The sequence below is a fragment of the Danio rerio genome, chromosome 2 (genome assembly GCF_052040795.2).
Source record: "Danio rerio strain M-AB ecotype USA chromosome 2, GRCz13ab, whole genome shotgun sequence".
Classification (NCBI taxonomy): domain Eukaryota; kingdom Metazoa; phylum Chordata; class Actinopteri; order Cypriniformes; family Danionidae; genus Danio; species Danio rerio.
Window position 1 is genome coordinate 46,469,139 of NC_141022.1, and position 25,133 is coordinate 46,494,271.

General features: G+C 34.5%; 2 protein-coding genes across 6 annotated transcripts in view; both read right to left on the reverse strand.

Moving 5' to 3' along the window:
- hhla1 (HHLA1 neighbor of OC90) overlaps window positions 1–4,113 on the reverse strand; it is a 29,654-nt gene extending 25,541 nt beyond the window's left edge. The window contains exons 1-2 of one of the 2 annotated variants that reach the window (XM_087241261.1): window positions 3,977–4,113; window positions 3,753–3,937 (exon numbers count right to left, since the gene is read on the reverse strand). The gene's annotated coding sequence lies outside the window, so the exon portion shown is untranslated. Of the gene's footprint in view, window positions 1–3,752 lie in introns of both variants that reach the window. The other variant, XM_087241260.1, reaches the window with a different exon arrangement.
- A 6,662-nt stretch (window positions 4,114–10,775) lies between these two features.
- kcnq3 (potassium voltage-gated channel, KQT-like subfamily, member 3) overlaps window positions 10,776–25,133 on the reverse strand; it is an 85,941-nt gene continuing 71,583 nt past the window's right edge. For 2 of the 4 annotated variants that reach the window (XM_087241262.1, XM_087241263.1), the window contains exons 11-16: window positions 23,055–23,290; window positions 20,570–20,675; window positions 18,757–18,888; window positions 18,125–18,220; window positions 17,148–17,232; window positions 10,776–14,847 (exon numbers count right to left, since the gene is read on the reverse strand). In XM_087241262.1, the coding sequence (XP_087097388.1) occupies window positions 14,317–14,847; window positions 17,148–17,232; window positions 18,125–18,220; window positions 18,757–18,888; window positions 20,570–20,675; window positions 23,055–23,290 (1,186 nt within the window). In that variant the 3' untranslated portion in view covers window positions 10,776–14,316. Of the gene's footprint in view, window positions 14,848–17,147; window positions 17,233–18,124; window positions 18,221–18,756; window positions 18,889–19,175; window positions 19,860–20,254; window positions 20,676–23,054; window positions 23,291–25,133 lie in introns of those variants that run through there. The other 2 variants (XR_015478864.1, XR_015478865.1) reach the window with 2 other exon arrangements.

Sequence of the window (25,133 nt, forward strand, 5' to 3'; positions counted from 1 at the left end):
ATAGAAGACAAACTAGTAAATATGTTGACAGAGAAAAGTCAGAAAAAGAGTAGAGTAATGATGATAATGATAAAAATAATATTAATCTTAGTTTTGTATGTTTCATTGCTCAGACAATGACCATAAATATAGTAAGGTTACAGCTTCACAACATTGTCCATAGACATTTAAATCCTTGAAATGGAAACAAATATTCCATTGAAACCACATAATCATAATATTCTATAGCGGTAAGAAAGGGTAAAAAATAATTAAATTTAAAAAAAAAAGTTTAAAAAAATTATAACAATAAAACAGACAAATAAATAGATGATGAATTGCATAAATGAATAATGGTTGTTTTAATTGTTTACTAAAATATTTATTTATTAATATTATTTTTAATTATTCACTATATTAATAATAAAGATAATAAATCATTTTGTTAATAATAAAAACATCAAACATCACAAAGTATAAATAAAATTCTAAAACTTTTGATGAGACAATAAATTGGAAAATGTGTTAATGACAAAACATTTCAAAGGCAAAATGTCACAACTTAGTATTTGCATTTTATGAAGTGTTAATAAGAAAAAATTAATAAACTTGTGTGAATTAAAAAGTCAAAAATACAAGTGAAATAATGTTTCATCGTTATCCAGCCTAAGAGAAAAAATTATGTAAAACACTTATTCTGACCTTTGCTTGAAAAATATATAATATATAATAATAGATATGTTAAATTATGCTTATATTTATCTTTTAAGTAATAAAAATGTATAAAACAGTGGTTGCCAGATATAAAAATAAAATTGACACTATGTATACAGTTGAAGTCAGAATTATTAGCCTCCCTTTGAATTTTTTTAGATTTCCCAAATTAAGTTAAAACGAGCAAGGACATTTTCAAAGTATGTCTAATGATATTTTTTCTTCAGGAGAAAGTCTTATTTGTTTTTTTTTTTTTCAGTTGAAATAAAAGCAGCTTTTAATTTTTAAACACCATTTTAAGGACAAAATTATTAGCCCCTTTGAACTATATTTTTATTCGATAGTCTACAGAACAAACTATTGTTTAGAAACGTGTTGAGAAAATCTCTCCGTTAAACAGAAATTTGGGGACAAAAAAAAAAACAAAAAAAACGGGGCTAATAATTCAGGGGGGCTAATAATTCTAATTTCAATTGTATTATATAAATTATTTCATCTATATCTATAAAATTATACTTAATATATATTAAAATAATTATATCGGTTTTTATTATTACATATATATATATATATATATATATATATATATATATATATATATATATATATATATATATATATATATATATATATATATATATATATATATATTTCACCTTAAAAAAATGTTTCCAATAAAAATTACATGTAAAATAATAATTATATACTTTTTTTATTATTCTATCTATATCTTTAAACTTATAAAAAAAGTGGAGTTTTGAAAATTTTTAAACAGCGGTTGCCAAATATAAAAATAAAAATGACATTTGTATAATAAAATAATTAAATACTTAAAATATATATATTTTATATAAATATATTTGTTTTGTAAATTTATAAAACAGAATTTATAGTTTATTTCTGACTCCTATAGACATGCCTGTATATGTAATGTAATGTATGTGTAACAAGACAGTAAACTTCACATTAATTTCCACAGAGAGCGGTTCAGTCACTGCAAACTCAATTATTCTCAATCAGCGCACAGTACACAGATCATCATGAGCACACATTCAGATCAGTCGTTCACTGCACAGCAAATATCATTAACGATCAAAGACTTCATTAGTAACGACACAACAGCGCCAGCTCAATCCTCCAGAGACATTTAGTACAAAAACCCTCTTAATGCTGCTATGGAAAAGTTACTGGATGTTTAATGCTTTAGACACTCTGGTAGATTTTGTCTATTAAATGTTGTTTATATAAATATATATAACACACACACATACATACATACAGTACATACATACATACATACATACACATATATATATAAATATATATATATATATATATATATATATATATATATATATATATATATATATATATATATATATATCCCCAATTTCTGTTTAACGGAGAGAAGATTTTCTCAACACATTTTTAATCATAATAGTTTTAATAACTCATTTCTAATAACTGATTTATTTTATCTTTGTCATGATGACAGTAAATAATATTTGACTAGATATTTTTCAAGACACTTAAATACAGCTTAAAATGACATTTAAAGCCTTAACTAGGTTAATTAGGTTCTCTAAGCAGGTTAGGGTAATTAGGCAAGTTATTGTATAATGATGGTTTGTTCTGTAGGCTATCGAAATAATTAAAGCTAATAATTTTGACCTTAAAATGGTTTTAAAATTTTTTTTAAACTGCTTTTTATTCTAACCAAAATAAAACAAATAAGACTTTCTCCAGAAGTAAACATATTATCAGACATACTGTGAAAATGTCCTTGTTCTGTTAAACATAATTTGGGAAATATTTAAAAAAGAAAGAAAATCAAAAGGGGGCTAGTAATTCTGACTTCAACTGTATATATATATATATATTAAAATTAATAAATAAATAATAAAGTTATTTAAAAATGCTAAAGATTATTGTTATTATTATTTATATTTATAAGTTATTTATTAAAACCTTATTATTATTATTATTATTATTATTATTATTATTATCATTATTATAACCTTTATTTTACCAGAAAAGACACATTGAGATTAAAAATGTCTTTTACAAGAGCGCCCTGGCCAAGTTTAGACAGTATACATGTCACATGGGTCTAACAGACAACAAACAAAAAACAATTATCAGTTAACATGAATCACAATGACTAACTATTCAAACCATCTACAAACTTCTAAATCTTTTATAGTCTTTTTAAAAGCACTTAGTGAAATCAATTCTTTGAATTTCAACTGTGTTAATATTTCATAAAAATACAGAACAATTTTTATACAAACACACATACATACATACATACATAGATACCATAAATAATCAGAGTATTTATTTACAATTAAAACAAATTGATTCAACATAAAAAAATTAATAATTATTTTATTAAACAGTTCATCATTTACTAATGTGTTATAAACATCCAAATTGCTGTTTAAATGCACCATGGGTTAACTAATGAACTAACAATGAACAAATGTATTTTTATTAAATAACATGAACAAAAACTGTAATAAATGTAATGTTAACAGTTTGATCATGTTAATAAATCCATTAAATAATATAAATTAATACAACCTTATTGTAAAGTGTTACCATTAAAAATAATACAAATCCATTAAAACTTTAGTTTAGGTCACAACTCATGGTATTAACATGCCATTGAGTAACACTACTAGCTTAATAAACTACTAATAAGCTTGTTTATTGTTAGTTAGTAAGGTAGAAGTTGGGTTTAGGTTTTGAGTATCATAAGGGATGCAAAATAGGATTATACTTTATAACACACAATGAACAGTTACTATCTTAAAAATAGGCAGGTAATAAGCCAGTAGTTAATAACGTGACTGGTGAACTAAAGTGTTACCAAAAATCCTAAAACAATTTGAGACTGAAATATCGCTTATAAAAACTAAATCCTTCATAAAAATTTATAAAGCTTCAAGTAAAAAGACTTGCATTAACAATTTCTGCTTTACATAATGTGTGTGTGAATCAGAGTGTAAGGAAAAGCGTGAACCAGAAAAAAAAAAAAAAACACCCAAAACACTCACCTAAAGAGGAGAGAAGGAGGAACGGCAGAACACAGATCACCGTCTGCTCGCTGTCCACTGTCTCTCACACACACACACTGAACCAACAGGGCATCAGCGTCCCCCGAGATGCCAATGGGCCCTAACAGCCCTCCAGTGTGTCACCTGAGCCCCGCTGGCAAACACAGAGGACCTGCTCTCTCCCTCTCACACACACACACACACACACACACACACACACACACACACACACACACACACACACACACAGAGAGGGAGAGAAAGAGAGAGAGAAACATATACTGTACACACAGAGAACGACAAACAGACAGACACACACACACAGATACACAAATGCACAGAGAGAGACACACACAGATCCTCTCACAGATATACAGTAGAATTATTCTCATTCTCCCTCATAAACAAAGAAACTCTCTCAGATATAAAATCTTTCGCTCTTGCTGCTTTCACTGTCAGAGTTTTATACAAAAGTGAATTTAAACGGCATCTGTGAGGACATTTGGACATTTTTCTGAGCTCTGCGTTCAAGAAATTACTGATTTTTTTTTTTTACAAATACTGGTGGAAACATATAGGGCCCTATCATACACCCGGCGCAATGTGGCGCAATAGTCTTTTGCTGGTTTCAGCTTGGCGCAAGAGTCGTTTTGAGGCGTTGCTCTGTTTAAATAGCAAATGCATTAGCGCTCATTTGTGCGCCCATAGGCGTTCTGGTCTAAAAAGGAAGGCGTTCTGAGGCGCACTACTGGCGCGTTGCTATTTTGAGAATCTATAATAGATTTTTCATTAGACCAAAACAAACCCGGTCTAAACTCCGGCGCAGAGTTACGCCTCGCTTACACACTGCTTAATACGCACAAGAGAGCAATAGGCAAATATCTTTACATATGAAAAAAATTCAATATTAAGGATATATATGAGATATAATAAGAATAGATATAGGATATAAATATAAAGGATTAAAATACTACAAAACATATTATTTTCTAGCCTACATAAATATGAAAAATCCAACACTTTTATGTCTTCTTCATCTCGGGAGGCTTTTTCAGTTCATTCATAACAATTTGCTTTAGTATAATGTTATTATTATTAGCAGTAGTATTTATTATATCCATAATTATATTTGTTTTATTAAAACAAGCTTAGATTTGCCCACCTGCAGGTTTTAGACCATATGGGGCACAGCATGTGTTTTAGGATATAACTCAGGTTTTTGACCACACTTCGTTATTATAGTTCATTTATTTGTTTGCTGGAAATTAGACCTGAATTTAGAAATAGTTTTGAAACAAATAACTGTTTGCCAGTGAAATGCTCATTTTTTCCACTTAGACTTACTTTACGTCCTGTAAATAGCGAATGCGCTTATGGCGCGACGGTAATGGGAGATGAGACTCTAATTGGTTTATTCTCAAAACACACCAATAACTCATTAAGAAAATAAACCCTTTTAGACCATGCGCCACGGCGCAAAGCGGATTTTCCTGTCCTTAAATTATTTTGTATTTACTAACTAATTATGAACAATAATTGTATGGCTTTTATTAAACAGTTCACTTTTAATGCTGTCTCAGGAGAGAACCCTAAGCTCAGAGATAATTGAGCCCAGGGTTCCCACCTGGTCAATGAGCATGTAAGGGGGTGTGAGATCAATTAGTTCTCAAAAGCTACCTCTGGTAAAGGAGGAAAGGTTGAGATGGGGAGATTCTTCAAAAAACAAAGATGAGGGAGTAATGCTAGTCGGGCTATTTATAGTGAGTTTGGAATGATCCGATTGGCTTACTAATAATTACAGATGAGAGACCAACTTATCAATCATATCACATGCTCCTCTTGAAGTCAGTTTGTGAAACTTCACTTATTGATATTAGGCTACTATAGTACTTACCTGAACGAGGACATGAAGAGAAAACCGATCAAAGTCATAAATTGAACAACAACCAAGCACAATGCTTATTTTAATATATCTTTATTACTAACTGGTGCAATTTGAAGATTCAACATAAAAAATCAAGTTCGTCATAACATTTGCATATTATCTCATCAAAATCAAACGATTAAAACTGGCCTAGACCAGATTGTAAATAAAGGTTATTATTCAAAAAACTGGAATGAATATAAGAGCTTAGAAGGCCACTAGTGTGAAATCATTTCATCTGAAACCGAAAAAAAAAAGAAGAGAGAACGATCATTTGTTGGGTCTTTCAAAGGAAAATACACAACCGAATAGGTCCTAGTTAAATGAACAGATGCTTCACTGATGATAACCATCGAGAGCTGAATGATAATGGATGGCCTAAAAAGCAAAATGATGTTTGATTAGTGATGAAGAGCGGCAGAGAGGGACTGGTGCTCTAAAAGGCCAAGGCACAAATAATAAACAGCAGTGTATCTGTGCACATCGGCAGTCTGACAGCAGAAATCAGACCACAATCCTTACTTTACAGACAGCTGTTATGGTCAACTCTGAGATAAAAATCTGACCCTTTTTAATCTGAGATACGAGGTAATCAATTTGAGTAAGTGACAGGATAGTTTTAATTTTGTTTTGTAATGGAAACAGTATTTAGACTGAGTTAACATTGTTTGGTAACTAGAAATAAGAAAGATCACAGTGATTCTAATTTGACTTATGTAATAAAACATGCACTTTTTGTGAAGCTGCTTTGGAACAATAATTACTATCAAAAGTGCTATACAAATAAACTTGATTCGCAGTAAATTGAATTAGAGTATATTTACTTCACACCATTTTCAATATAAAACAGCATTTGAGCCATTCATTTACTTCAGAGTGGCATTTGGGGACCTGCAAATGCAAATTTCAAAGTAAAAGAAGCAAGAATGTACTAGGAATGCACCAATAACTCCATATGTGTGAGCCATTGACCGCTTTAAAGGCCGATATATGTATAAATCTTGTTTTTAAAAAAAAGAATTGTGTTATTCATTTATTCTTGGTACCTGAAAATGTTTTTAAAACAATATCATTTTTAAAAATGATATAAAGAATGCACCAATATTGAAATTTTGGCAAATAACGATAACTCTTTATAGAATCCAATAACCGATATTTATATAAGCATTGCAATGAAACATCTAGTTCTTTTTTTTCCACAAAATAATTGATCAAATCTGAGTTTAAAAAAAAATGTCATTCAACATTTTTGTACTGTACTAAAAAGGATCTATGAAAGCCGATAACCGATGTAAAGGACAAAAAAAATTTAAATCTCAAATGGAAACTGCAAGGAATCATCTACAGTAGATCTTTCTATTCACAATATTCATTCATTCATTCATTCATTCATTCATTTTCTTCGGCTTAGTTCCTTTATTTATTAGGGGTTGCCACAGTGAATGAACCGCTAATTATTCCAGGATATGTTTTACGGATGCCCTTCCAGCCGCAACCCAACACTGGGAAACACCCATACACTTTCGCATTCTCACACATACACTTCGGCCAATTTAGCTTATTCAATTTTCCTAGCGCACATGTATTTGGACTGTGGGGGAAACCAGAGCACCCAGAGGAAACCCACGCCAACACAGGGAAAACATGCACACTCCACACAGAAATGCCAATGGACCCAGCCAGGGCTCGAACCAGCGACCTTCTTGCTTTGAGGCAACAGTTCAAACCACTGAGCCACTGTGTCGCAGTCTTTTCAATGAAGCTTGTGCCCTTCATTTACATGACAATAGCATTATTAAAAGAGAGAAAAAGATTCAAAGGTATTGAAAACGATAGTGCAGATAACCAATAACTCTTTATATTTGAAAAGAGATAACCGATATATCGGTAGATAAACAAAAACATTCTTTCTGCAAATTTACAAACTACAACTATAATGTCTTCTTTTTTTAAGGTGAAAAATGCCCACACTGCCAATGTCTTGTATTTAATACATCCAGCCAATAATTTTCTTATCAGCCTGTTAACCCTAGAAATAAAAATAAATGGCAGCCAATATATTGTGATCTATCCCTTATGTTATAACATGACAAAACATCTTCAGAACATCTTTTAAACATCTTCAGAAAAAGTCTGTTTTTAGTTGAAAATGGTGTTGCGTAAATTCATTAAGAAAATGATTAGTCATGGCAGTGATTAGTCACAAGATCTGACCCAAACATTTTTAAATAGCTAAAGCAGGAGTGGGCAAACTCGGTCCTGGAGGGTCGGTGTCCTGCACAGTTTAGCTCGAACTGTAATCAAACACACTTGCTTATAGATTTCTAGTGATCTTGACACAAAGTACGTTTACATGGACACCAATAATCCGATTTTAATATGATTAAGACAGTACTTTGACTAAGAGTCTAACTAATTTATTTCTGATAATTTCCTAATTTATTGACTAATTTATTCCGATTAAATCAATCATCACGAGAATTGATTTAATCAAACAGAAATCAAATTAAGACATGTGGAGTATGCTAATATTAGTCGCATTATTGAAGTGCAGTACAGACATGTATACACCGCAACTAAACTATTACCGACCAGTAGGATTTTTGGCACATTTTGCGCTAGGATAGTCTGTACACAGCTGTTTGACACTATTCTCAGTCAGTGAAGGATCACAGAGACCTGCATGGTGAAATGTGGAGGTTTTTTCCCCAGCAGTTCATACTCATAGTTCAATCCAATATCTCGGTTGTCATGGGGGGCATGCATGAAATGCTCCTGAATAAAAGTGAAAGTGCCAAACTGCAGTTTGAGTCAACAAATTCAAAATGAAACAACCAAAATTACACAAAACTTCGGAGGAAATGTGGATAGCGTGTTATAACGTGTGTAGCATGCTATAACATGTAAAACGGAAAGAACATTTACAAGCAACTCATGTAAACACCTTAACTTCATTATTGTCTTATTCACTTTAAGACAAATAATTCAATTGCTGATGTCCATGTAAACATAGCCACTGATTGGCATGTTGGATAGTATTGGAGCTAAACTATGCAGGACACCCCTGCATTTTCCCACCCCTGAGTTAAACGGATAGTTTATCCAAAAATTATTTCATTATACAATTAACTCAGCTATCATCTTTCACTTTCTATCTTCTGCAGAACATGAAATCAGATATTCTGACAAATGCCTTTGTGTTTTTGGACCCCACTGATTTTCACTGTATGGACAACAAATATTCTATAAGGCAAAATATTTCATTTTATGTCCACAGAAGAAAGTCAGTCACATTTCCATTAGTTGAACTATCACTTTATGCATACAAATCCTCATATTACTGCCTTGACTTCATCACAACCCCAAGCTTATGGATTGATACATAGAAAAAACAATAACAAAGAAGTTAAATCCATAGCAAATACCATTAAAACTAACTGCTAATTGTCATATTATGGCTTTAGTTTTCTGAATTGGTAGTCTTGATAGTAACAGATTTACAGCCACTACTGATATCTATGCAATAATTATCTATTAAAACCTTAAATTGCATATGTTATTGCACATTTCTGCAATTCAAGATTTACTGAGCATCAAGTCCCTTGTGTTACAATTTCATGTTCAGGTGATTAAAATGATGCAGATGAACATGCGACTCTACGCTTCATTCATTAAAAAAATGATCAGAGCCTCAGATTAATGAGGGTTCAGAATCTAGATACGCTTCAGCATCAACAGGAGACTAAAATGCTAGAAATATTAAATTTAGACAATGATTTTTCTTGCTTAATGCAAAATAAATTTAATTAATATTATAAAAATAAATAAATTAGTTATTAAAGGGAATTAAATACATAGATCCTATAAAATAGGCCAGAATAATGCAGTATAAACTAAGGGTGTACTCACACTAGGCTATCCAAACCATGCCAGGGTGCGTTTGACCCCTATTCCCCAGTTTGTTTGACAAGTGTGAGTGCGCCTAGGCTTGGTTTGGTTGGCTGGCCTTGGCCCAATTGGAATAGGTGTGCAGAGCACGGTTCAGTTGGATTCAGGCACGGTACACTTGTAGTGTGAGTGCAAAGCAAACCTAAGCACAAAACTGAAGACCCGTCGTCACTTAAGGGACTGTTTTGTATGAATTTATTAATCATTCTTACTTTTCTATGAACGCAAACTGTCATAGTTTATTAAAATGCATACCTCACGCTGCACATCAGCTGATATCCTCAGCAAACCTTCTAATATGTGCAGCACAATGACTTTATGAAAGTTTATGAGAGTCAAAAGTGGTGAATTTGTTTAGCAAAAGATTTAAATGTGCATCAAAAATGACTTAAAATAATACAAAACGATAAAACTAAAGCAATCGGCATTGTACTGAGCAAGAGTGCCTCTCTCTGAACAGTCACATCATCAATGACGTAAGCGTGCTTGGGCCCCGAAGGGGAAAATACAGTGTGAGTGTAGGCCGAGGGGGAGAGGGGAGGGGGGACAAGCCCCCCTGGGTTCAATTCAAGGCAACTGTACCTTGTGTAAGGACACCCTAAAGCTAAAACTGCTAGAAAATTTATTCTAAAAGGTCAACCAAATGAAAAAGAAAGAAGTTTTATGTACCAAAATAACAAAAACTAAAATTCACTCAATTTAAATTCAATAAAAAAACAATAGTACAAATTAAAAACAGGTAAAAATATAATAATATTTAAAATATACCAAAATATTAACAAAAGTATTAATTTGTGCAGAACTTGTTCAAGGTGAAATGTTTGGAAGACCTTAGTATTTATTTTAAATTCAAAGATTCTGTAATTATGACTATTACTTGCTGGGATTTAATAGATAAACTGATCAGAGTAAAAATGAATAAATAAATTCTGCTGTCTAAATGAAGATTTGTTAAGTTTCTGACTTTGACAACTGAGCAACACTAAGCTCTCTATCACCCTGGAATGATGTTTGTGACTGATGCACAGTTATACCGTAAAGAACTGTGATTTTTGTGTTCTTTGAGCTGGCAGATGAATGTGCCGCTCTCAGAAAGGATGTGCTCATTGTTGAATTAAGGCCAGACACTTGAGGGATTATTAACTGATTTTCTGCTTTTGGTCCTTCAACAGCTAGTGGCGGCGTTTATTCTGTGAAAAAAAAAACAACCGTGATGTTCCAGAGTGCAGATCATGCTGACCAGAGTAAAAAGATTTTGTACAATCTTGCGAAATGAACTGAAAACGAGCTCGAGATGTGCCGAAGAAGAAGCTTGCGTGATTTCTCCTCAAAAAACCGTACTACTCCAAAACCAAAAGCAAGTGCAAACCGGAGGAGACGTTCATACATTTAGCTGCTCCGTGGATGAATCATGCGTTCCATGCATATGAAAAGATGTGTAAATAGAAAAATAAATGCTTACAAAAATGGCATAGCATCTGTTGTGTTCTCCTCCTTTAAAAGTTCCCAGTCAAATATATAAGCACACAGTCTGGATCTGCCAAGTGCAGTGTCTACCACTAGAGATAAAACGCATGCATTCCATGCAGTGCTCTTTGCTTTGCTGTAGGGCTGCACGATACTGGAAAACAAACGGATATGGCCATATTTATCTTCTGCGGTATGAAGGAACTCTGGGATGTTCTTGAAAGAATTAAAAAATAATACTGAAAGTGCAAGGAGATTTTGTTTTGAAATACAAAATAAAAATATTTTAACTAGTGCAAGCCATCCTTTTAGTGCTGAATGATTTGGGGATTCAAAAAATATATATTATTCAAATTATAAGTAATTACAACCTCCAAAAAATATCTTTCATTAACCATAAAGTGAACTTTATTTATTTTTAATATTTAAATAAAAGTTTCTCACAAAAATAATTTAATTTTATAGTACAACTACACTACCAACACTGGGTTCACACCAAAAAAATAATAATGAACTATTGCGGCAGCTAGCTCTCTGCAACTCTCATATGGTCGCCCACTGAATCTATGCAGGGCTGTGCCTAGTCAGTTCCTGGATGGGAGACCATATAGGAAAGCTAGGTTGGTGCTAGAAGTGGTGTTAGTGAGGCCAGCAGGGGGCGCTTAACCTGTAGTCTGTGTGGGTCCTAATGCTTCATTATAGTGAATGTTCTGTGGTCGTTAAAAATCCCAGGATGTCCTTCAAAAAAGAAGTAGGGGTTTAACCCTGGCATACAAATTTACAAACTGGCCTCTGTCTATCATGGCCTCCTAACCATTCTCATATCATAATTGACTTCATCACCCTGTCTCCTCTCCACCAATCAGCTGGTGTGCAGTCTGGCACAATATGGCTGCTGTTGCGTCATCCAGGTGGATGCTGCACACTGGTGGTGGACGATGAGATCCCCCCAAATATGTATAAAGCACTTTGAGTGTCCACAAAAGCACTCTATAAATGTAAGGAATTGTAATTATTGTTATTATTCACATGGGTAGATTACATACAAAGTTAATGCAAGTGCACAAATATAGGCGTGAATGATGTGGAATTAGTTTTCTATGCAAGATATTCAATTTAAGCAAAAAAAAAACCAACCTAAAATTAGCTTGAGGTGAAAAACATCCTATGAGTAATCTAGAGCAAGTGATGCAGGGCCCTGTGTTTGGTGTGAACACAGCATAAGATTTGCATCTTATTTCTTTATTTACAAAAGGTATAGTTTCAAGGTATCTAAAACTGATAATCTACCTACTAAGTGATTCCAAACCTTCTGAACACAAAAGAAGATATTTAGACAAATGCTAAAACATCAGCGGCCATTGACATCCATAAGAATACAACGGAAGTCAATGCAAAATATCTTCTATTGTGTTGTAGAGAAGAAAGCAATAACAGGTTTGGAAATTATGGAAATGACAGTATATATGCGCTGTAGGTTTGAGTGTAGTGATGGGACGTTTGGATCATTTTACTGACTCTTTGAGTCTCGGTCATCAAGATGAATGAATCTTTTTTTTGAGTAATTTTGTTCAATTTGTTCAATTTGCCAAAATAACAATAAAATGTTACGAGATGCTTCCAAACACATCTACAACTAGCCCAAACGTTGATCACTCTACAAACAAGTCGTAACTGTAATATTATTGTACAAAGCAATGCTACGAAGAAAGAGAAAATAATCCTCCATTGTTTACCTGGTGTTTTACCTATGATTAGCTTTGCTCCCCTCTTCTGGCATGTCTTCAAATTTCAGTCATTCGACACTGACAGTCCCATATCAGCTTAACTAATGCATACAGTCTGAGCCGGAAACACCTATGATTAGTTCACCATTTGAGGCTTCGTTTTTTTGAGTCATTCGTTCATCACGTGACTATGTAAAGAGATAACTCGAAACCAAAGACCCAAGAAATGAAAGGATCAAATCTTTTTCGGGCTCTGAGTGCATATGATTGGCTTCTGTCTTTAACGCGATGAACTAACGACTCAAACCCCATAGAAGACTTTTAACATAAATGATTTTTAACAAAGAGCTCGACACATGCACGTCACTCCCATTTTGAGGTCTCTCCATTGGCTACCAGTGAGACAAAGAACTGAATTTAAAATACTTGTGTATAAAACCGTACATGGCCCGGGCTCTCATTATTTATCTCAACTGATTATGGCCTACACTCATTCAAGACTCTTGCTTTCCATTGATCAGTTTCTATTAAAAGATCCAAAGGCCCGCCTCAAAAGCAGGGGTGAACGTGCATTCGCTATATTTTTACTCCTACTACTACTACTACTATAGCCGGTCCTCGCCTTCGGAACGCGCTGCCGATAGAATTAAAAATGGCTTTGTCACTGCAAATTTTCAAGTCTGAATTAAAGACATCTATTTTCTAGGTCATTTAAAGCATAAGTCCCTTCCTCAGGGGAGCCAACGGTCTTGTTTTTAACCCTGTTTAGTGTGGTCAACTGTGGTAGCATCTTCTAACTAGGAAGAATTATTTAAAGGGGCAATTACTTGTTTTAGACATTGAAACTAAACTGTTTTTGTATAATCTATTTGACATATTTTATGTTCTCTTTTACATCATGTTATTGCTGTTTTGTTTATTATTTCTGTACTGCTTGTTTGTATCTTCTCTGTAAAGCAGTTTTTGCTGCCTTGAAGTCGTTTGGAAACGTGCTATGTAGATAAATCGAACTTGAATTTGAACTTGAACATAGAAGACTCGAAAAATGAACTAATTTTCTCCTCCACCTACACAAATGTGCGCATCCGCAAATGAACGAATCAATACCCGAGTGGACTCATCGTTCTCAAGTCACAAAAAACATTCATTCAAAATAAACGAATCGTTCAAGACCGACCCATCACTATTTAAGTGTACAATGGCACAACTCAAATCTAGTAGTAAAACTGTAAGCCAGTGCGTACAAATCACACCAGTGAGTCTAGAGCCCTGAGCGCATATAATTAATGAAAAATTATAACCGCAGATTGCCAATTTGCAGTAAACCATATCGCAATATTCGTTTAATTTCTATACACACATCGTGCAGCCCTACTTTGCAGGGGTAAAGCGTGACGTGGATACATATTTAGATATGACGAGTATTATGTCTGTGTCTTGACGTGTCGTCATGTTTTGTGCTGTACAAGTCTTTATAAAGAGAGTGTGTGTGGGGGTTTTAGGGTGGTGTACCCCACGCTCCGTCCGACTGAAAGCCATCTCCGGTGGAGGATGGAGGAACAGGTCCGCTGGGTGTAAAGGGATCAGTGTCTGTATCCGTCTCTCCCTCGGCTAAATATCGGCGGTCACGGCCCCAACTCGACCCTGCTGTTAACCCCGAGGCCTTCCCCGTGACCTCTTCTTTCTCCGCTGAGATGCTAAATCCGCTGGGTGACCGCTCCAGCTCCTCGTGAGTGACCGACAGGAGCGAGAGTGGTGTCCCGACCCGATGGCCACCAGTTTGGCTGACGTTGGAGGATGGCGAGTGGCTTGGCAGTGGGCTAATTGGCAGGACGGTCGGTCTCGGCGGATGTGTGTAGTATGGGGTGTTGTGTAGCGGGGGGCCGTAGCTGCAGTAAACGCGGTCGCCCGCTACGCTAACGGTTAATGTGGGGTCGCAGCGCTCCATGGTCATGTGACCCGGGCCTGTGAAGTCATGTTGCATATGCATGTCCACCAGGAAGTCCAGTTTCTTCTCCATGTCTTCCACCTGTGGGATGGTGGCAGAGTTTAGATGTGCTGCTTTGAATAAGGAAAGTGGTTTTTAAGCTGGGGTCTCTAGTAGGGGTTACCAAAGATTTATGAGGGGTCACTAAACTTGAAAATAAATAAAAACAAAACTCGTCAATCACAAAAGAAATTGTAACCTGTTTGATAAACCATGTACATTGCTTAGGCCCTCAGAGATCTCTCTTTTAAATGAATGTTTTTTATAGGACGCTTCACAATAATATTCATGCATTCATTCATCTTCTTTGGCTTAGTCTCTTATTTATCAGAGGTCGCCACAGCGGAATGAACTATTCCGGCATATGTTTTACGCAGCAGATGCCCTTCCAGCCACAACCCAGTACTGGGAAACACCCATACAATCTCATATTTACACACACCGACACTCATACACTACGACTAATTTAGCTTAATCAATTCACCTACAGTATAGCGCATGTCTTTGGTCTGTGAGGGAAACTGGAGCACCCGAAGGGAAACCTACGCAGAAATGCTAACTAGGCCCAGCCAGAGTTCAAACCTTCTTGCTGTGGACGACTTTGCTAACCACTGAGCCACTGTGCCACCCTTTCCAATAATATATTTGTGCATATAAATTAGATTAATCAGTACCAAAGATGAAGCTGGAACTAAATCTAACGAAAAACATAATATCACAGTAAACAAACTAGTACACCAAAATTAATATGCAAGGAAAAAAATGCAATACAATTTTAATTAACAGGAAAAATCCAGAGAAACCTAAAAACTATTTGTAATTTCTTTTAAAAAAAAAAGTTGTAATTTTCTTTTGTAATAACTCGTTTAAATTTAAATGTATTGTCTTTCTATTTCTAAAGGTGTTAGGTGATCAAACTCTTATTTTAATGAATATAACTGCTTAATAAAACCGTTTTGTTTAATGCACCAAGGATTATTGGCTGTATTTATTGAGTAATGGGCAAAAATATTTATTCACAAAATAATTACTAATAGTGTATTTAATTACAACAATAAAAAAAATCAGCATCGAGCAAAATGCTGCATAAAAATATGGACATACATTTTCATTTAGACTGTCTGCTGTTTTTGTTTTGTGATGGAATTTTTTAATATTGATGATCATATGTTGATGACTGACAATTATATATCAATATTATAAATAGGGATGTCCAGATCCGATCACCTGATCAGGACTTGAATATATATTTCTATATATATATACATGCATATATACATATATCATACTTAACACATCTATGGTTATGCGGTGGCACAGAATTAGACATCTTTGTTAACAGAGTTGTTGAATGTTAGTTAATATAAGGTGAATTAAAAAAAGAAATAAGTAAAATCCTGGATTTGTTTCTTTGCTCTTCTTTATTCTTTTTTATGTCTTATAGAAGTATCGGATCGCCTTACAGTATCAGTAGATACTCAAAATCAAATCACTCGGACTTGAGGGGAAAAAAACTGATCGGGACATCCCTAATTATAAATTGATTAAGGTTATGCTAAAGTAAAAATCAAATGCATTATAATCATTGGGCTATTACAGACATATGTAATCTATTGGTTGTTTAAGAGTTAAGAAGCTGTACAAAAGTTCTTATCTAAAACATTGTAACATTGTCTTTAAAAATGCCTGTGAATCCAATCTAGGGATTCTTTTGCTAACAAAGGCTGTTCAATCTCCAGAGAATTAAAGCAATTAAAAGACAAACTTTGTCTGACTTAATTCAATTTCAGTCTTCACATCTTAATGTATTACTTGTGAACAGGAAGAAGAACTTGCCAGTAAATTTCTTATAATAGATCTATTCAGACTAATGTAAAAGTTTTTTTTTTTTTTGTAAGATTTATTTTTGGCTTTTTTTTTTTGCCTTTATTACATAGGACAGTATTGAGACAGGAAGCGAAGTGGGAGAGAGAGAGGGGGTAGGGAAATGTCATCGAGCCAGGATTCAAACTCGCAACGCCCTGACGTGCTATTGCACCATATGTCGGCGCACTAACCACTAGGCTATTGCGCCGACGACTAATGTGAAAGTTAAACTGAGCATTTCTGTTAAGTGAAAATAAGCATATTGCGCATAAAACTGCGTTATTATTATTACTTTAATTGTTAGGCAGTTGTTACAGTATAAAAATCGAAAAACTGATTGTTGAACTTTTGTCTGCTTGGTGAAGAGGGCGGGTGAAGGATTGTTTAGAATATTGAATGTTAAAATAGGTCAATCTGGAATAAAGGTTATAAACCTCTGAATTAAAAGGTGAGATTATGTCAGAGGGTTTGAGTACCTGTCTCTCCACCCGCACAAATCTACCCATCATGCTTTGGTCTTCGGGATCTGGCAGGCTTGTTTTGGCAAGGTATGACTCCTGTCTGGGAGAAAGCAGGAAAGAAAATTAAATAATGAATAAAACTTTGTTAGAACTGTTGCACTTACCTAATTTGAGCAAATTCTAAAGCTGGCTCTTAGTTTATTAATCAGAATTATTGAACGTGATTTGTGATTTAAATGTTTTGTTTTATTATAAAGGTCTTATAAAATAAAATAAAATCCTTCTCAATTTTCAAATAAACATTGTTATTTAGAGCTTCTTTTCATAAAAACGACAGCTGCCCCGAATAGCAAAAGTGTTTAGCGAAAACCATGGAATATTTTTTCACTTATGTGAAGTGAAATCGTTGATGTTCCGAAGTCAAAAATGCATATAAATAAATAAATATATATATATATATATATATATATATATATATATATATATATATATATATATATATATATATATATATATATATATATATATATATATATATATATATATATTTGCTATTTTATTATTAAAAAAAGCTCTAAAGGACAAAAAAAAATTTTTAATTTGTAAGAAATATCATAAGTATGTACAGAAAAAAAAAGTTTTACTCAAATACATAAGTATACATTTTAAAACCAGAACATTTTCAAGTGGTCTCTTAATCTATTTCCTACATATGTATATGCAAGTTATTATCATTTTAGATTTTATATACATTTTTGCATAATTAAAAATGTGTGGGCTCAAATCAAATTGCAAGTTTAAATCAAGAAATCTAAAATCTAATACAAGTTAAAGGTCTTCTGGACTTGGATGTGACATGAATCCACAAAACTGTTTATCTTACTGAAAGAAGCATGTCTGAGGTTCATTTGCATCTCAATAAAATATGCACATGTACAAGTAAATAGAAATGAAAGTAAATATCCTTTATTATGAATGATTTCAGTTTTTACCTAGGAGACTGCTGGGATGGGTACGGAAATGGAGTTTTCTGGGGCTTCTTGTGTTTTGGAGTCAGAGTTGGTCCAGGAGTCAGAATCAGATCTAACCTGAAGATGAAGCAAAGCCAGATATTACATTTTTAAAGAACCAACTGAATAAATCATCACAAATAAATTGCATCTTAAAAGGGTCACATGACATGATTTCATGTTTTTTTTTAGTCTTTGAAGTGTTGATATATATTATAAGATTGACTGTCTCAACATAAGAGATATTCTTTATTAAAGTTAAGACTCATCTACGGGTTCATAATATTCATTCAAGCACACTCCAAAAAACCTATAACTCCACCCATATGTAAACGATGTAGTGGTTGATGCCAGGTCATGGAGACTCTGTGTGTTTCATTGTACAAGCAAAACTACTAAAATCAATTAGCTTGGTCATCTGTATTTTCCAATCACAATGCACAGGATGGCTGGCCCATCAGAGCACACTACAAAGAAAGGTGGGCCAGAGGCAAGCAACAATAATATATGGAATATGCATTACACATTGCATTACACCAAATACACAAAATAATGTTAGTTTCCAGCAATATCATATGAACCAATTTTGCATTTTGAGTATGTGTGTGGGGTACCGTGTCTGCAGATATTTGATTCTGGTGAGCATGTCGAGGTGTCCAGCAGAATACTGTTCAATCACATCCTTCACATCATATGGCCTCAGAGTCTCCTTAAAACGCTTCTTATTCAGCAGGAACATTATAATCCTTCAACACACAAATGATTCCACAGTCCAAATGATAGACATTTTTCAAAGATCTGTTATTTCTGTAAAAGTGTTTGTAGATGTACACTACCATTCCAAAGTTTGGGGTCTGTAAGCGTGTTTTTGAAAAGTGATCTTATCTTTTATTTGCATATTATACAGTATACTGTAACTGTAAACAATAATTCTGTGCAGAGTTATTACAATGTAAAATATATATATATATATATATATATATATATATATCTATATATTTTATTTTTTTATTTATTTTTTTCTATTTTTATTAGTGCGTTAACACATCACGCCATTAAGCGCGAATCATCTCAGACTGGTTTCTTGAACATGACAATGAATTCACTGAACTCAAACGGCATCCACAGTCACCACATATCAATCCAATAGAGCACCTTTGGGATGTGGTGGAAAGAGAGATTCACATCATGGATGTGCAGCCACTGCAGCAACTGTGTGATGCTATTATGTCAATATAAACCAAAATCTCTGAGGAATATTTCAAACACCTTGTTGAATCTGTCACAAGGGATTAAGGCAGTTTTGAAGGCATAAAGGGGCCCAACCCGGCATTAGAAAGGTGTACCTAATAAAATGGCCGGTGAGTGTATGTGTTTGTGCGTATTTATACATATATACATACATATACACAGTACACATGTATATATTATTTAAATACAATCTTGGATGTGAATAATTATTTCACAGCACTAACTATTAATTATTAATTAGTTATAATCTTTCAGAAGTAACACTAACAAGCAAATTGTGTGCTTAAGAAATATTTCTTCTTATTATTATTAATATTGAAAACAGTTATACTGCTGCATATTTTTGTGGAAACAGTGTATAAATACCTTAATATGATGCATTTGTTCAAGATTTTTTAAGAACAGATAATCCAAAAGAACAGCATTTATTTTAAATATACAGTTAAAGTCAGAATTATTAGCACCCCTTTGATTTCTATTTTCTTTTTAAAAACAATTCCCAAATAATGGTTAACAAAGAAAGGAAATTTTCACAGTATGTCTGATAATATTTTTTCTTCTGGAGAAAGTCTTATTTGTTTTATTTAGGCTCAAATAAAAGCAGTTTTAAATTGTTAAAAACCTATTTTAAGGTCAAAATTATTAGCCCCTTTAAGCTATATTTATTTCTGATCGTCTACAGAACAAACCATCATTATACAATGACCTAATTACTCTATCATGCCTAGTTAACCTAATTAACCTATTAAATGTCACTTTAAGCTGTATAGAAGTGTCTTGAAAAATATCTAGTAAAATATTATTTACTGTCATCATGGCAAAGATAAAATAAATCAGTTATAAGAAATGAATTATTAAAACTATTATGTTTAGAAATGAGTTGAAAAAATCTCTTCGTTAAACAGAAATTGGGGAAAAAACTTAATGGCAGGGCTAATAATTCAGGGGGGCTAATAATTCTGACTTCAAATGTATGTTTTCTGTCACTTTTGACCAATTTAATGCATCACTGCTGAAAAAAATACTAAACTCTTTAATATACGCAAACTTTTAAGTGATAGTGTATCATGTTTATGTGTAAAAATAAAAATTAAATTAAATGAAACGAATAAAGTCACATTTGAAATTAATTAAGATAAAGAGTTTTTAATGATGCATGTTTTGGTATTTGTGTACCGCAGTGCTCGTATCACTAGTTTGAGAGTGGGAATCATCTCCTCCAGCAGTATATCAGGCGGGAAGCCCTTCTCCTCAGGGGTGGGATCAGGAAGACCACCAGTATCTGCAATTAAGCAACAAAACAAGGTTAGGTTAACTTCATTTTTATGACTGTCTACTATAGTTGTTTATGAAGGAGTATATTGCCTCTAATATTATGCTTATAATTATAGTGTCTATTACTATAATATTGTTTATTACTAAAAGTGTGTATGTTTATGTATATTGTTTATGCAAATGGACTGTAGAGTCCACATGTCAGTTGGTACTATTATTTTACAAGTGTGCATTAGTTTTAACATTAGTTCTCAAAATAATTGCTTCAGAAGAGTTGAAAATAAAGTTTTCTATAAGGAAGCAATATTTGATTTAGAAGTTTTTATTTTACTATTGTAAAAGCTATTTGCATAATGACATATGGTGCATCCAGAAAGTATTCTTAGCGCTTCACTTTTTCCACATTTCTTTATGTTACAGCCTTATTCCTAAATGGATTAAATTCATTTATTTCCTCAAAATTCTACACACAATACCACATAATGACAATGTAAAAAAATATTTTTTGAAATTGTTGCAAAATTATTTAAAATAAAAAACCTGAAAAATCACATGTACATCAGTATTCACAGCACTTGCCGTGAAGCTCTAAATAGAGCTCAGGTTCATTCTGTTTCCACTGACCATTCTTAGGATGTTTCAGCAGCTTAATTGGAGTTCACCTGTGGTAAAATCAGTTGATTGGACATGATTTGAAAAGGCCTACATGCATCTGTTTATAGAAGATCCCAGGATTGACAGTGCATGTCAAAGCACAAACCAAGCATAAAGACAAAGGAATTGTCTGTAGACCTCTGAGAGAGGATTGTCTCGAGGCACAAGGTTGGGGAAGGTTACAGAAAAATTTCTGCTGCTCTGAAAGTTCTAATGAGCACAGGGGCCACAATCATCCGTACGTGTAAGATGTTTGGAACCCCCAGGACTCTTCCAAGAGCTGGCCGGCCATCTAAGCTGAGTGATCGGGGGAGAAGGGCCTTAGTCAGGGAGGTGATCAATAACCTGACGGTCACTCCATCTGAGCTCCAGTGTTCTTCTGTGGAGTGAGGAGAAACTTACAGAACAACAACCATCTGTGCAGCAATCCACCAATCAGGCCTGTATGGTTGCGTGGCCAGTCAGAAGCCACTCCCTGCCTGGAATTTGCCAAAAGGCATCTAAAGGAGTCTCAGACTATAAAAAATAAAACTCTGTGGTCTAATGAGAGTAAAGCAGAACTCCTAGGAGTGAATGCCAGGCATTACGGTTGGAGAAACCAGGCACAGCTCATCACCAGGCTAATACAATCCCTACAGTGAAGATTTGGGATGATATTTGGGATGGTGTTGTGGGGATGTTTTTTAGCAGCAGGAACTGGAACACTAGTCAGGATAGAGGGAAAAATGAATACAGCAATGTACAGCGACATCCTGAATTAAAACCTGCGTCAGAGAGCTCTTGACCTCAGTCTGGGGTGACGGTTTATCTTCCAGCAGCAGAATTACCCAAAGCACACCATCAAAATATGGCTTCACAACAACTCGTTGAATTTCCTTGAGTAGCCCAACCAGAGCCCTGACCTAAATCCTATTGAACATCTCTGGAGAGATCTGAAAATGGGTGTGCACCGTCGCTTCCTATCCAACCTGAGAGAGCTTGAGAGCTACTGCAAAGAGGAATGGGTAAAAATTCCCCAAGATAAGTGTGCCAAGCTTGTGGCTTCACATTCTAAAAGACTTGAGGCTGTAATTGCTGCCAAAGGTGCATCAACAAAGTATTGAGCAAAGGCTGAGAATACTTATGTACATGTGATTTTTTTTGGTGTTTTATTTATAATAAATTTGCAACAATTTTAAAAATCTTTTTTTACATTGTCATTATGGGGTATTTTGTGTAGAATTTTGGGGAAATAAATGAATTTAATCCATTTTGGAATAAAGCTGTTACTTAAAAATCTTGGAGAAAGTGAAGCGCTTTGAATACTTTCCGGATGCACCATATGTGGTTGATTTTAATAATGGTATATAATAACAGTATTCAAAGGTTTGAAACGAAATGTTAGAGGAATTAGCATTCGTTGTTTATTTCAATTGAGGCACATGTTCTCTCTCAATGTGTGTGTGTGTGCGTGTGTGTTAGACAAACCTACACTAAAAGCATAACATATCCCAAAAAAGACAGTAATACTTGGTATTTTTGACATTATGGGGCCACTTAGTCTGGCACCACAATGAAAACAGCTTATAAATCATCCTAACTGAAGCTTTTATGAAAATGTAAAGGCACAGAAGGTTTACTGTGAGGTTTATGTTTACAGGTAGGGACATGAAATATGATTAGCACAGAATAAGAAGCCATTAGACCCTTAATGGTATAAAAGGAGATGTGTGTGTTTGGAAGTGTGTCGTACCCTCAGAGCTCTGTCTCAGGGCGTAGGCCTTCATTCTGAAAGCAGTTCTAAATCTCTCTCTGTTACTGAATCCCGCTGGTTTGCCCTCTTTTGATGGACTCTCTTCAATGGCCTCCGCCGGCCCACAGTTCCCTGGCACACTTTCAGGATTGGCAGCAGGCATCATGACGCGGGCTCTCACTGTGGATGGCCTCGGAGTCGACAGACGAACACGATCCAGCAAACTCAACTTCTGACTGAAGAAAACAGAATGAAAGAACTGTTTAATCTCAGAGCTGCTAACACTTTATTTTATTATTATTTATCATTTCGTTATTCTTATCAGGTCTTTTCACACTGCACTGACAGTAACACTGGGTTATTGTTCAAACGCTACTATTAAAGAGATAGTTTACCCTAAAAATGAAAATTTAGTGATCATTTACTCATCATTCACATGTCTCAAACCTGTTTAAGTTTCTTTCTTCTGTTGAACCCAAAAGAAGATATTTTGAAAAATTATAAAAATCTGTAACCAATGACTTCTATTGCATTTGTTGTTCCTACTATGGAAGTCATTTCTGGTTACAGGTTTCTGACATTAAAAACAACTGAAAAAACTGAAAAAAGACAGGCACACAGGTTTGAAACCTATTGAGGATGAGTACATTTTCATTTTTGAGTGAACTATCCCTTTAACATTAGATAAATGAGTGTCACAAATGTGTTTAAGAGGGAGTTTTAAAATGCAAGATTAAAATATTCAATTATTGGGGACAATCCCAAACAGTCATGGGAAATTAGCAAACTAGAAAAAGAGACGAATTCAATCTAATAATTCTGCTTCAGTTTGTCATTTGAAAGACATCTACTGATTTTGTTTAAACATTTGTTGACAATTGAAAGAATGATTGTTCAGCTTGTGTGTATTTCATAGTACATAACGCTGTGTGAGCATCAGCCACTGCCTTGAGCATCAGAGCAGAGCTCCTTAATATTCACGACCCTTCCAGATAAGGTAAAACAGAACGTTTTTTTATAAAACAGACAGCATCAGAATGGGAAAGAAAGGTGCTTTAAATGTCTTTAAATGTGGCATGGTTGTTGGTGCCAGACAGGCTGGTCTGAGTATTTCAGAAACTGCTGATCTACTGGGATTTTCACACACAACCATCTCTAGGGTTTACAGAAAATCGTCTGAAAAAAACAAAAAATCTAGTGAGCGGCAGCCCTGTGGGAACAAATGCCTTGTTGATGACAGAGGTCACAGGAGAATGGCCAGACAGGTTCCAGCTGATAGAAAGGCAACAGTAACTCAAATAACCACTAGTTACAACCGAGGTATGCAGAAGAGCATCTCTGAACATCTCTGAATGTCCAACCTTGAGGCGGATGGGCTACAGCAGCAGAAGACCACACTGACTGCCATTCCTGTGAGCTAAGAACAGGAAACTGAGGCAACAGTTCACACAGGCTCACCAAAATTGGACAAAAGAAGATTGGAAAAATTTGCCTGGTCTGATGAGTCTCGATTTCTGCTGTGTGATTCAGATGGTAGGGTCAAAATTTGGCATCAACAACAAGAAAACATGGATCCATCCTGCCTTGTATCAACGGTTCAGGCTGGTGGTGGTGGTGTAATGGTGTGGGGGATATTTTCTTGGCACACTTTGGATCCATTAGTACCAATTAAGCATCGTGTCAATGCCACAGCTTACCTGAGTATTGTTGCTGACCATGTCCATCTATTTATGACCACAGTGTACCAATCTTCTGATGGCTACGTTCAGCAGGATAACATGCCATGCCAAAGTGCAAATCATCTCAGACTGGTTTCTTGAACATGACAATGGGTTCACTGTACTCAAATGGCCTCCACAGTCACCAGACATCAATCCAATCACAATCCAAGCACCATTGGGATGTGGTGGAACAGGAGGTTTGCCTCATGGATGTGCAGCAAACAAATCTGCAGCAACTGCGTGAAGCTATCAAGTCAATATGGACCAAAATCTCTGAAGAATATTTCCTGTACCTTGTTGAATCTATGTCACGATGGATTAAGGCAGTTTTCAAGACAAAAGGGGGTCCGACTCGAGT